This window comes from Leptonychotes weddellii, chromosome 6 (assembly GCF_054177405.1).
Source record: "Leptonychotes weddellii isolate Sample4059 chromosome 6, ASM5417740v2, whole genome shotgun sequence".
NCBI lineage: Eukaryota > Metazoa > Chordata > Mammalia > Carnivora > Phocidae > Leptonychotes > Leptonychotes weddellii.
The window spans coordinates 51,089,749-51,103,644 of record NC_138374.1 but is presented as its reverse complement, the minus strand read 5'-3'; the positions used below and the strand labels follow the sequence as shown (position 1 = coordinate 51,103,644).

General features: G+C 55.2%; 1 protein-coding gene across 4 annotated transcripts in view; it reads left to right on the top strand.

Moving 5' to 3' along the window:
• The window catches only part of TSPAN15 (tetraspanin 15), a 49,172-nt gene extending 35,482 nt beyond the window's left edge, over positions 1 to 13,690 (top strand). For 2 of the 4 annotated variants that reach the window (XM_081824143.1, XM_081824139.1), the window contains 5 exons: positions 142 to 237; positions 2,858 to 2,974; positions 8,122 to 8,169; positions 9,811 to 9,927; positions 10,476 to 11,293. In XM_081824143.1, coding sequence (XP_081680269.1) covers positions 142 to 237; positions 2,858 to 2,974; positions 8,122 to 8,169; positions 9,811 to 9,927; positions 10,476 to 10,625 — 528 coding nt within the window. In that variant the 3' untranslated portion in view covers positions 10,626 to 11,293. Of the gene's footprint in view, positions 1 to 141; positions 238 to 2,857; positions 2,975 to 8,121; positions 8,170 to 9,810; positions 9,928 to 10,475; positions 11,294 to 12,882 lie in introns of those variants that run through there. The other 2 variants (XM_081824140.1, XM_081824142.1) reach the window with 2 other exon arrangements.
• The last annotated feature ends 206 nt before the right edge of the window (positions 13,691 to 13,896 follow it).

The following is a 13,896-nucleotide window of genomic DNA, read 5'->3' as shown; positions in this document are numbered from 1 at the left end:
CAGGGAGGTGGTGCAGGCGGGGTGGGGGCTACTTGGGCTTGTGGGCTTTCTGTTCCAGTCCCGAGTTCTGGGAGCTCTTGGACTGGACTTTGAGGGGGTGGGGGGTTGTCTGTTTCTTTTGTAATGTCTCCATCTAAATAGACCATCGACTTTCTGAATGACAACATTCGAAGAGGAATCAAGAACTACTATGATGATCTGGACTTCAAAAACATCATGGACTTTGTTCAGAAGGAGGTGAGCCAGGCGCTCTGGGTCAGAGATGCGCCTGCCATGCCCTTTGCCTCTGGCTCAGGACCTTGCTCAAGAGGGCAAGGGTGGGGGCGAGAGAGCAGTGGCTTATCCATTCCCAAAGCTGGTGCTGGCCGAGCTGCGAGACAGTGACCGGGCCGTGGATGGGCACCGAGGGTGGGGGCCTGACCTTCTCAACCAGTCCTCTGCCCACATGCCTGGCCCAGAATGTCCTTACTCTCCCTCTCTTGAGTTACATAGATATCCCCCCATCAAAAAAAAAAAAAAAAGAATCAGGTCAGCTATAGCTGCGAGCCTCCTTGCAGGGTCCCAGGGTACCCTTCTCCAATGGGCAAAGGTCCTCCTTCCTTGAGGTGGGAGACAGACCTCCTAGCTGCCCAGTTCAGAGACCTTTCTGCCGAGTCCCTTCAGGGGCAGGGAGCTCACTCCTGGCAAATCAGGGACAGCCCTGAGGTAGAGAGCACTCTTCCCTGATTCCACTTCCCCCTGCACTGGGGAACAGAACACGACTTCTCCTTTTCCTCTGTAACTTCTTTGTTGTTGTTGTTTTTTAAGATTTTATTTATTTATTTGACAGAGAGAGAGACACAGCGAGAGAGGGAGCACAAGCAGGGGGAGTGGGAGAGGGAGAAGCAGGCTTCCCGCTGAGCAGGGAGCCCGATGCGGGACTCAATCCCAGGATCCTGGGATCATGACCCGAGCTGAAGGCAGACGCTTAACGACTGAGCCACCCAGGCGCCCCTGTAACCCTTCTTTGAATGCAATGATAATCTTTTGGGGATACTGCCCCTTCCCCCCAAGGTCCACCCACGTCTGCTGGTGTTATAATAACAGCAGTGGCAGCCAGCACTGCCCTTGGTGGCTTCTGCACATCAGTCTCACTTAGTTCTGAGCCTCAGGTTCTCATCGGCAGCAGGGGAGTGTGGGTGGCCCCTTCCTCTTGCCTGTGGCGAGTACTGCCGCCATGTTCTCCTCGGTGAGACTCAGCCCTGGCAGCTTCCTGGGACACGGTCTAGGGGGCTTCAGCGGGCCTGGATCCCGGGCCTGGCCCTCAGCGAGAACCAGATCTCCCCGCGCCCACGGCCACCCGCGGTGGCCACTCCCTTGGCTCAGGCCTTCGCTGTAGTCACAACAGGTGCAGCCTCCGGGAGGCCCCTCTGCCAGGGGCGTGTCGGCCAGCTCCGGCCGTCGGGTGAAGTGTGATGTTTTTATTGGAACCAGCGTTCCCCTGGCTTGGGGGTTTCATTTCTCCCAGGCTGGGTGCTTCATGCACCGCCTGACTTTGTAATCCTCAGCTCAGCTGTGCAAAGCCAGCATGGCTCTTCCTGCTTGGCACATGAGGATCTGAGGCCCAGAGAGGCTGGTCAACTTGCCCAAAGTCACACAGCTAGGAATGGTAGTATGAGGATTTGAACTCTAGTCTCTTGGACTCTTGAACTCAAAGCAAATGCCCTTTGAGCGGCACCCTGGGGAGGCACTGCCGGGTCCTGAGAGCTGACAGCCGGAAGGCCTCTGTGGGGACTCTGGAAGGGTGTCTGCTTTGTGTTTTTGCAGGGACCTCTGACCCTGTCAGTCCCCTAGTTAACCTTCCGGGCACTCGCCATCACTCCGAGTATGATCCCAGCCCCCTACTTACTCTGGCTAACCAGGCTTTGCGTGGTGTGGCCTAGGCCGGCCTCTGCACCTCGTCCCTCCCCTCTTGCTCGCCCTGCTCCGGACACACGGGCCTCCGTACCTGCGACCCACCTACACCTCACTCATCCTGCACGGGGCCTACGCACTGTTGACTGGCTTTTTCCTGCTGTTCATGTTTCAGATTAAATGTCATCTCTTCAGAGGGGCCTCTCCTGACCTCCCAACGTACAGCTGCCCCCTCCAACCCCCTTCTCCTCTTTTCCCACGCCCCTGGCACACAACGCCACCCTACTGACCTTCCCACGTAGTGGTGACTCCCTGTCTCCCCAGCGGAGCCTGTCCCTGTCCCCCGCGGCTGTGTGGCTTTGGCTCACGCTTGTCACGCGGGTGTGAGCCACCATGCCTGGCACACGTCAGCCCCTCAGGAGAATCACTACTTCCCTGGGCGCCAGCACCAGTGTAGGGGGAGATGCGGGGAGCAGCTAAGCTAAGGGGAAAATGAGGCCGCCTTGCCACCCCTTGGGTCCTGAGCCCGTGGCAGGACGTGAGGCGTGTGTGCCCCTGTGCTAAGGGCTGACAGGCAGAGCTGGGTGACTGTGGCTTAGGGGCCACTGGGCTGTGGGGGCGGCCCATAGAATCCTAGTCTCTGGGACCTTTAAGGGTCGAGCAGCTGCCCTGGGACGTGAAGATGGGGACGTCAAGGAAGGACTTTCCCTCCAGTATCTAGTCCCCCACAGCTCCCCCAGCGGTAACCCTCCAAGAGGCTGCCCAGCCTTGGCTTGCACACCTCTCCAGTGATGGGGTGCTCCCTACCTCCCAGGCAACTGGCTGATAACCACAGGCTCCAGTGCCCCCCTCCCAGGTGACCTGATCAGAAACCACCAGGTCTCGCGGCGGGGCCCCTTCCTGGCGGGGCGCCTGGGGCCTGGGCGGTGACGGCAGCCCCCTTCCCTGCTTGTTTTCCTCCCAGTTCAAGTGCTGTGGCGGGGAAGACTACCGGGATTGGAGCAAAAACCAGTACCACGACTGCAGCGCCCCCGGGCCGCTGGCCTGTGGGGTGCCCTACACCTGCTGCATCAGAAACACGGTACCCACCCCGGCCCGGCACCCGCCTCTCGTCTTTCGGGAAAGGGGGCGGGCAGGAGGTGGTGGTCATTGCCAAGGCGTCCCGGGTCTCCAGGGCCACTGGAAGGGGTACGTCTGGGGGTGGGGGGCGGGGAAGCTCGTCTCTGCTGGTAGTGGTCCTTACCAGCTATCGAACACTTGCCCCGTGCGGGCCTGTTCGAGGCTCTCTAGTTGCGGTAACTCATTTAGCTCTTTCCACAGCGCCGTGGGCTCGGTCCTGTTATTTTACCCACTGCACAGATGAAGAAGTTGGGGCACCAAAGCATTAGGTGCCTGCCTTGCCCAGGGTTGGCGGGGCTGGAATGAAATGCAGGCCGCCAACATGGGAACTGTGCTCTGGACTCCTACAGGGAGGCGCGGAGAGGGGTCCAGGCCAGGGGGGCCTCGTGGGGCGGCCGGCTCTGCAGCCTTCGCTGGGGGGCACCTGGGAACGGGTGTGGCGACGTAAATGCCAGCCACGGCCTGCCCCCGGCAGGACCCCCACTCAGTGCCGTCACCTCCATGGCCACTTGGGAGGCTGTCCTCTGGAGTCACCACTTACAAACTGGGGGCTTCGTCAGTCCTCTGTGTTTGACTAATGTGTCCAAAAAATGCCTGGTTTCTGGACTGGAATGAGGTGGCGCGCTTTGCAATTACTCATACCCTGAATAGTCATGGAAAATTTCTTTTCGAACATCTCTACCATTCTGCGCCCACTCCTGGATTCTGTAAACCAAGCAGTTGTCGATCGGGGGGTGCCTACCCTGTAAGTCAGGGAGCCAGTGCCAAGTGCACCAGCCTTAAAAAAGCCTGGGCCAGGAGGGAAGGTTTGTTTGGAAATTTTAGCTGCCATTTTAGGGTAGCTTTCTGGGAAGGGGGAGTGCTGGGGAAGAGCCCGGCGTTTTCAGAGAGGCCCGTGGGGGGTGATCCTGAACTTCATCACCCAAGGCAGTGGCACCTGAGTGTCCTAGGCAAGCTGTCCAGGTCAAGGCCTACATGTATTCATTCACTCAACAGATATTTGTTGAGGACCTACTATGTGCTAGATGTGATTTTGGGTTCTGGGGGATACAGAAAACACACAGAGAACTCTCTGCCTGCGTGGAACTGACATTCTAGTCAGGAAGACTGACAAGATAGAAAGTGACAGATGCATATCGAAGGCAGTAAATGCTCAGGAGGAAAAGCAGGGGCGTGGAGGATTGCAACTTCAGATACTGAGAAGGGAGGTTCTCAGTAAAACCCTGAAGGAAGTGAAGGGGTAGGCCATGTATATCTGGGGGATGGGCATTCCTGGCAAAGAGAACAGCAAGTGCAAAGGCCCTGAGGTAGGAATTGCCCTGGTGTGTTTGAGAAACAGCACAGAGACCAATGTGGCTGGAGCAGAGTGAGTGTGGGGGAGAATAGTAGCAGATTAAGTCAGGGAGGTCCCGGGTACCCTGAAGGCCATGGTCAGGACTTTGGTATTCCCATGAGTGACGAGGAGTCAAATGAAGGGTTTTGGTAGCTGACTGGCAGATCTGACTTAGGCTTTTCCAGGGTCACTCTAACTGCTGTGGCAGGGGGTGGGGGTGGCGGCAGAGGTGGACTTTAGGGAGTCTGGTTAGGAGCTAGCACAGCGGCCCGTGTCAGGTCAGGCTGTCAGGGAAGCAGGCTCTGAGATTCTGGTTAGCGAGCAAGATCTCCAGGAGGAGTCAGCCAGCTGGGTATCCAGGACAGCCTGTGGTGTAGTTCCAGACTGGGTCCAACAGCCTGAGAACCAGGAGAATAATGGTGCCATTCCTGTCTGAAGGCTAGCAGGCTCAAAAGCCAGGAAGGGCCAGTGCTTCAGCTCAGGTCTGCAGTTAGGCGGGCAGGAAGAATTCCCTGTTCCTTGGGGGAGAGGCAGCCCTATTGTTCTAGTCAGGCCTTCAACTGATTGGATGAGGCCCAACCACAGTAGGGAGAGTAATCTGCCTTACTCAGTCTACTGATTTAAATGTTAATCTCATTGAAAGATACCCTCCCAGAAACACCCAGAATAATGTTTGATTGAGTATCTGGGCACCCCAAGACCCAGCTAAGTTGACACATAAAATAATAACCACATGTGACAATCACCGCAAGGGACTGACAGCTAAGGCTCCTCCTGATTGTGCTCCCACGGTCGCAGGGCTTCTGGAAAGCTCCTCCCGGCGTCCACCACACCAGCTGGGAGAAGACAGAGGCTTAGTGGAGGTGGAAAAGCTTGGTCCGATTCTGGCTTTGTTTTCCATATAAGCCAACAGGATTTGCTGACAGATCAGATGTGGGAGATGAGGGAAAGAGAAATCAAGGAGGACTCCCAGGTTTTGGCCCGAGTCATAAGAGAAGACGGGGCTGCCATTGCCTGAGAGGGGAGGACAGCAGAGAGGCAAGTCTGCGGAGCCTGTGTGATTTTTCAGCAGGGAGGTCAAAGAGGCACTTGGATACAGGGGGCTGGAGTCTGGGGGAGAAGTCCAGGCCGGGAGTATAAACACGGATGCCGCCTGCAGAGAAGTGGACCGTGAAGTTGGCATCTGCATGGGAGCACCGAGGCGGGTTATCTCTGGTCCCCCACTACAAAACCACCGTCGGTTCTCCTTGTGTCTCCCACCATGATTTTGTCTGAATAGAAAAGAGGGTGTTTCTTGCCTTCAGAGAATCTGTGTATGAACTTGTGTATGAATCTATTTATTGTCACTATTTCATTTAGCCACAGACCTGCATGAACACACAGAAAATACATAGAAGAAAAAAAGGAAATTTTTAAAAATCAGAAACTAGAGCCTTGTGCTTGGTGCTTTAGAGCCTCCTGGCAGCTAGAGGAAAAGGGGAGATGTGGCCTGTTACATTGTGACCGTTCAACAGAAGAAGGCCAACCAGTTCCTCAGGGAAAGTCACTTTCCCCCCTAGCTCTCAGCTTTAAAGGGAATGTCTTCTACCCTGCCTCCTACAGAGGATTTGAAGCAACAGAGTTCATACAGGCTTGTGAAATTTGGTTACACTGATGTCCCCAAGATTTGTCAGTGGGGAGGGCAGTTTGCCGCTCCATTAAATGGCCTCCGAGAGCTGTGCCTGTTGAGCTCTTGTGTCCAATTTGTATAGCTCTCCACTCTCTCATTTTTGGCTACCCTTTGGGGGCCTATCCCTCCAGGCCTCTCTCTTCACCTTCCCACTCGCTTCTCAGACCTTATAACCCAGCTCATCAGTCCTGGGCCAGAGTGAGAGGAAGCACCCGTGAAGAACCCTTGTGAACTTTGCTGTGTCGTCTTTGGGCTGCTCAGGAGTCCCCTTCCTGACCTTGACCCTGTGCCAGATGGAAGAGACCGCAGAGCAGCTCTTGGGGCCTGTGAACCTTCAGCAGAGCCTCTGGAGAATATCGGTTCTGTGGGCAAACCCAGACAGGATTTACCTTTGGGAAGACCACAGAGGCCTCTTATCCCCCTCCTTGGAGGGGGCTCTCCTGGCAGGGGAGGCGAGTCCGGAGGAGGGGTCTGGGCCTGAGGGCAGGGCCCTGCCTCCAGGGCTGGAAGCACAGTGCCAAGTGGCTGCTCTTGTCACCTTCTCTACCATATCATTTACTTACTTACTGTGTTCATTGCGTGTCTCCCTTTCTAGAATATAAGTTCCACGAAGGCAAAGACTTTCCTTGGTTCTTCTACTTCCCCAACATCTAGAGCAGTGATTGGTACATAACGGGTGCCCAGTTAATATTTGTTCAGTGAATGAATGAAAGAACAGACATGTAGGGTAGAAAACACTGTTCCCCTCATGCTATCGTGCACCTGCTTCCCGGGCCTGACCCTCTCCATGAGGGTCGTGTGCACAGCCTAGAAGAGCCACAAAAGCTGAGCGACGTTAAGTGGATGCTGGATGGATTTGGGTCTGAGGGCACCTGGGGTACAGTCTAGACAGAGGGAGGTTATTTTGCCCGCAAATCAGGTCCTGATACCTGAGAGGAGGCCTGAGGTGCAACCCAGTCTTGTGGAAGGAGAGCAGACAGCCTTCCTTGCCTTCCTGGGGCTGGGATCCTGTCCAAAGTCACTCCAGCCAGCGCCCCTGGGTTCTTCCATGTGTCCAGCCCCGAGATAAGCCCCTGATGGGTATATCTCACTTTATGTTCAAAACAGCCCCATGACATGGGGTCACTGAGCACCACTGCTTTATGGAAGAGACCGAGGAACCGATGCATTCATTCATGCATGCATGCATGCATTCAACAAATACTTTTCCAGGGCTCCCATGTTCCGTCCCGTGACAGCACATCTAAGACTGGCCACAGAGCTCCTGGCGAGCAGAGCAGGATCCGGACCAGCCACGTGCTGCCAGAGGCTGTGCTGGCCACTCCGTGGCACCTGCGTGGCTGCCGGCACCCGGGGCCCCCTGACCCCACACCGCGGCTTCCAGGCGCATGGATGGGGCCAGGGCCTCTTGCTTCCTCTCACTTTGCAGGAGGAGGAGGAGACCGCCCGGGGGCGAGGGTGCAAGCCCCTGCCTGCCCTCTGACTTAGGTCTGCTGGGAAGGGATGGGATGGCGCCCGGGGCCGACCATGGCTCTCCCTGCGCCTGGGGGGATCGGCAGCCCAGAGCTCCTGAGAGCAGTTCCCTTCCCGGGCCGGCACTTGCGTCGTCCTTCGGCCGGGTGGATGGCAGTCTGCAGGGGCAGGGACGTGTGGTTGGAGGTCCCAGCCCGGTCCTCAGGTAAAGCGCAGCTGGCCAGGGCCTGGCTGTGGTCTGGGGTTTTCCGTGGTCAGAGCAAGCGGAGACCGACCTCCGAGACCGTCCACCTGTCAGCAGAGCTGTGGCCCTGGGGCGGCTGCGGCAGGGGAGCCCGGGAAGGCACGCTTTTCTGGGGGCTCCTGGGCTGCTGCTGGTGGAGGGCTCCTCCCACCCAAACCTCACAGAACCAGCCTTCCCGTCGGTCCTCCTGGGCACTTCTTGGGTGGGGTGGGGGAGGGAGGGAGGTTAAGATGCAGACCCCAGCCAGACTGCCCGGGTGGGAGTCTCAGCTCCATCCATATGGACGGTGCTACTCTGTGCCTCAATGCTTTGGTCAGGGAAAAGGGGAGAATAACAGTCCTTCACGGTAAGCGCGATGGACGTGACAGCTAACACACGTTTCTGTTTCAGACGGAAGTGGTCAACACCATGTGCGGCTACAGAACCATTGACAAGGAGGTAATGCTTTTGCAATCTTTTTCCTTGAGAAAGGTTGCTCTTCCTGTCCCATCCCCAGAGTGATGGGAAGGGTTCCTGGCGGGGGTGGGTGGGTGGGGGGTGGGCTCCTGGCTCGGAACAGGAGTCGGGGACTGCCAGGGTTTTCCACCTGTGCCCAGACACGGAAGGACTCAGGGAGCCAAGAACCCCCCAGGCCGGGAGAGCCTGCCTGCTTGTGTTTGCTGAGCACCTACTGTGGGCTTGTCCGTGGGAGGCCACCGACCCTTGCCCTTACCCCCCACGCCCGCATGCCCGTGTGCCCAGCCATGCCCAGCACCAGCCTGCCTTGCAACTCCGCTGGGCTAAGAGTGACACTGGGGTGGTGCTGAGAAGGGAGCCAAAAATCATGACAACTTGAGATGCCTGTGAGTGGTGGTTCTCAAAGTGAGGTCCCTGGACCAGTAGGGACAGCAGCCCCGGGGAACTTGTTAGAAACGCACATTTAGAAACGCAGGTGCTTCTGACACACATTTCAGTTGGAGAGCGATGGACTAGCAGAGGTTCTCAAGCCATCAGACCCAATAGCCAGGTTTTATAATAATCATCTGACAATGGCCTAGCTAGTACGTCAAAATGAAATTCACAGATAACATAATCTACCTACACGCCTAATTTCAGAACAAGTGCCGGATCTGAGATAATAGGAGAACTAGAACAATTTACAATCAGATAGCATATTTCATATGCAAATGCTCAGGCATTAGATACAACAGGAGACACAACAAAGCAGTCAGGTGTTTGCCCCCCCGGGGCAGCTGACACGTTGGGGTGGGGCGGGGAGCTGTGCTGGCAACGTGAATCCCGTGGGCATTATTTTTGCCGTGGACGTGGTCTTTAAAAATGGTGGACAATTCTTGATAAAATTCCAAACAAAATACAATATAATCATTCTGGAATTTACATCTTTAATTTAGTAGTATTTCTGCAAAATTACATACAGTATATATATGTGTGCGTGTGTGTGCGCTGTGTATCTGCACATAGCAAAACCACACAGAAAACATTTTGGTGTTTTTTTTTTTTTTTAAAGATTTTATTTATTTGACAGAGAGAGACACAGGGAGAGAGGGAACACAAGCAGGGGGAGCGGGAGAGGGAGAAGCAGGCTTCCCGCCGAGCAGGGAGCCCGATGCGGGACTCGATCCCAGGACCTTGGGATCATGACCTGAGCCGAAGGCAGACGCTCAACGACTGAGCCACCCAGGCGCCCCAACATTTTGGTTTTTATGAGTCCCGGGAGTTGGCCTTTTGGCTCAGGTGATTCTGGCTGGGTTTTCAGCCGCCTAGATGCCCCGGGGGACTTCTGAGAGGCAGGTAGCCAGGGTAGTTGTTTGTGGAGTAGGACCGCCCTTAGCTCTGCAGCCCCTCAGTCCCCAAACCCCACTGCCGTGACAACCAGAAGTGCCATCACAATGTCCTCAGTGCTCTCTAGGGAACACTACTGCCCACAGAAATCCAGTGGTCTAGAGCCACCTGCTCTGATTGTATGTGAGAAACTGAGGCTCAGCGAGGATGAGGGACTTGCCTGGACCTCGAGTGAGCAGCAGAGTTGGGGCTGGGGCTCTGCCGGGCGAGGGGTCAGCCACGCTCCTCCCTGTGCAGCGCCTCGTCGTGCAGAATGTCATCTATGTGCGGGGCTGCACCAACGCTGTGCTCATCTGGTTCATGGACAACTACACCATCATGGCGGGCCTCCTGCTGGGCATCCTGCTCCCCCAGGTGGGCTGTCCCCCACCCCCAGCCCCGGCCCCGTCTCCCAGGGAAGGGAGCTGGAAGTGGAATGGTGGGCAAGGTGTCGGTGCAGAGAGTGTGGCTTGGTGATTACGGAGGGCAGAAAAGGTACAAAAGGGGTGGGGTGAAGAAGGCTCTCATACCATCAATCTGGGCTCACCCTTGGAGGGCTGGAGGGCTGGAGGGCCGGAAGGAGAGGGCAAATGGCAAGAACCTTGCTTATAAAGTTCTTCCAAGTGCTTCACAGGCACAGCCGTCTGCAATCCTGTGAGGTAGATACTATTATCATGCCCATTTTACAGAGGAGGAAACTGAGGCTTGGCAAGGTTAAGTGACTTGCCCGAGATCCCCTCGATAGTGAGCGGCATGGCTGGGCTGGAGACAGGAGTCCCAGAATGGAGGGGCCTCTGCTGATGGGGCACAGAGAGGGTCTCTGGGATTTCCTGAGGGGTAGTGAAGGGCCCGGGCAGGGGGCTGCCAGAGAGAGCCACCCAGATCCCCAGCAGGTTCTCACCCACCCTGCCCTTGCTCCTCAGTTCCTGGGGGTGCTGCTGACATTCCTGTACATCACCCGGGTGGAGGACATCATCATGGAGCACTCTGTCACTGATGGACTCTTGGGGCCCGGCGCCAAGCCCAGCGTGGAGGCGGCAGGCACAGGATGCTGCATGTGCTACCCCAATTAGCGCCCCCGTCTGGACCGTGCCGGGAGCGCACCGCTCAGACCACAGCACGGGGGGCTGGACAGGACTGTGGATCCTCTCCCCACACTTGGCACTGACCAAAACCCTGGCTGTGTTTGCTCCGGTGGCCTGTTCAGGACTCCCTCGGCCACCGTCCCTCTGGGGAGCGGAGCCCTTCCCCAGCTCTGGGGTCCTGTGCCTGCCCACCCTCCTCAGCGTGGGGAACAAGGGCGCCCCTTCTCCAGGCCCAGGCCGCCGCGGAAGGGGGTGCTCAGCGCTCAGCTCAGGGCCCGTTTCATTTCTGGCAATGCCATGGCCTGTGGTGTTTATGCCCCTTTGAGGACAATTTTGTAGTAATTCGTAAGCGAGGACGGAGGAGACCGTGTGTGCCGTGTGGGGGCAGGGATGTGGCCCCCAGGGCCCCGGAGTCCCTCAGCCACGCCCCAGAGGCCAGATTGGGCTCATATCACAGCCTCAAGGGACCTTGAGCCTTCCCCAAGGCTGCTGCTTTGCTGACCCCATTTTCTACGTGATTTTGTAACATTCATTTTGTACACAGTTAACAGGAGTTTCTGACTAATCAAAGCTGGGTGTTTCCCCACACACCCCACTCTTGCCTTTCCAAGCCAGGTTATTAATCAAACAATAAAGATGTGATTTTTTTTTTTTAATTTTGTATGTGTGTGTGTGTGTGTGTGTGTTTCATTTGTGCCCTTTGGGTCAGGAGGGGGTGGGGAAGTCCGCTGCTTGGGCCGGGAAGCCCCTGATTGGTGCAAGGATTGAAGGGGGCACCCTGGGGCCAAGATCTGGGATGGCTTGGGACCCTGCGGCCCAGGAGGATGGGCAGCTGGCGGAGGCTGCCCGCTCCGGGTTTGGAATGGCCTCTCCCATTCTTTGGTGTTGCTTTTGACAGAAATGGCTTTTCCCAGTTGTGCTTGTGGCCTGGGCCTGGAGCCTCCCCTGCCTGTCCTTGCTGCTAGGGATTCACCTGTGGGAAATCTCTGGAGGAGGCAGAGATGGCCACACCTATTTTACACACTGGGAAACAGAGGCAAAGCCACCAATGGCAAGAGGCTCCTCCTCCGGAAAGTGAGGCAGATGGGAACTAGGAAAGTCAGGGGGCTGGGAAGGAGCTGTGCCCACAAACTCACCTGCAGCTTTGGAACCTGAGAGACTCTATCTTCCAACACTAACAGCGGGTGTTCCTGGTTCTGGGGACGGGGAGGAAGAATGCTCAACGCCCAGCAAAGGTTGGTGCCCATCGCCCCCTGCTGGAGAGGGCAGGACCTGCATGGGTCAGCCCACCCAAGCCTTCCTGCCCCAAGACTTGGGTTCCAGATTTCTGATGAGGTTCTGAGTAGTCAGAGCAATAGAAATAAACAGCACGAGCCCCCAAACCTGAAGAACCTAGTCTGAGGGTGTTAGGGAGCTGCCCATCACATCTAGAAGCTAAGTGGTCGGATGCTTGGTCGGCTGTGTGTAGGGGCCTGAGTTGTCTGATGGGCGTGGGAAAGGGCAGGAGAGGGGTTTGTCAAAGCACAGACTAATGTAACAACAGCAAACACATCCGAGAGCGACCTCTGTGTCGGGAGCTCGTGTAAACATCTCACAGCTACCAGCTCCTTTAAGTCTCACAACCGTGTGGGGTATCACTCTTGTTATGTCCGTTTTATTGATGGAGAGACTGAGGCATGTTAAGTGACTTGCCCAAAGCACCTGGCTGGCAGGTGACAAAGCCACGATAGGAACCCAGGTGGAATCTCCCCGGTCCCTCTGTCGCCTGGTGTGGACACAGGCAGGCTACTGGGCGTGCAAAGCCCCGATGGCGGCTACTGCAGATGTCCCTGTGCATGGAGTGGCCACTGCGGCTGCTGCTGGGAACTCGGCCTGGACCCTGTTTTGACCTGTGCACGCAAGGCCAGGTGGCACTCTGTGTCTGGCCGGTGGCCTCCTGGCTGGCTGGCTCTAGCTAATTCTCTGGGGATTCTCTCTGGGTGCAGAGTGGGGGGCAGCTGCTTTTGGGGCAGCAAGATGGCAGAAGCACAGAACAGCTTTGGGACAGCACTGAGTGTGTTTATCCGAAGTCATATGATCCTGTAACCTGAACGCCTCTGGTCACCTTGTCCTCCCTCTTTCCGCCACCTTGTGCAGACACCCCTCTACCCGACACTGCTGCTGACATGGGGCAGGGGTCATGGGTGGGTGGTCACAGATGGCTGAGCTCCAGCCGACATTTTGCTCTTTTTCTTCCAAACCTCAGCCACTCACCTCTCTAGAAAGCAAAACGGGACACATGGAGAGGACTCTTTCAGTCCCATGGTTGGGATGCTTCTCCTATTGCACTCTTGGTGCTCAGAGCCAACAACATCCTCCTGACCGCTCATCTCACAAGAACGGAAGACTGAACTTCAAGACGAATCCTTTTCCCTCACCACAGTGCATACAGAAAATGGACCACAGCAGTCGTGGAACTGAAGATGTGTAGGCTTTAATTTTGGACTTTTTTGTTGTTATATAATTATAAGAAAAACAAAACAATCAAATGCCTTCAGGAAGGCTGGCTTTGAATAAAAATTCCAACTACGATATCCCCCAAACTTATTTTTTAAGTTTATTGAGGTGTACTCAACATAAAATAAACTGCACATGTTTAAAGTGACAAACATATCATCAAAGAAACCATCATCACAATCAAGATAATGAACATTAAAAAATTTCCTCTTGCCCCTTGGGAATCCCTCTTTACAGCCCTCCCCACCACGCCTCTGAGGCAATCATGGGTCTGCTTTCCGTTTCTATACATTCTTTTGTATATGTTAACATTTTATATCAGTGGATTTGTACAGTGTGTACTTTTCTTTGTATTGGCCTTCTTTCACTCAACATGATTATTCTGAGGTTTGCTCATTTTGTCACATAGATCAGTGGTACATTCCTTTTTATCGCTCAGCAATATTCCATTGAATGGACGTGCCATAGTTTATTTATCCATCTACCTATTGATGGGCATTTGTGTTGCTTTCAGGTTTTTGTTGCTGTTATTACAAATAAAGCTGCTATGAACATTCGGGTACATGTCTTCATATAGACATACACTTTCATTTCTCCTGGGTAAATATCTGGGAGTGGAATAGCCGGATCATATGGTAAGTGTATTGTTTAGCTTTATAAAAAACTGACGAAGTATTTTCCCAAGTGGTTGCATGATTTTATACCTCCACCAGCTGTGTGGAGTCCCAGTTCCTCCATGTCCTGGCCAATATTTGTTGTGAGT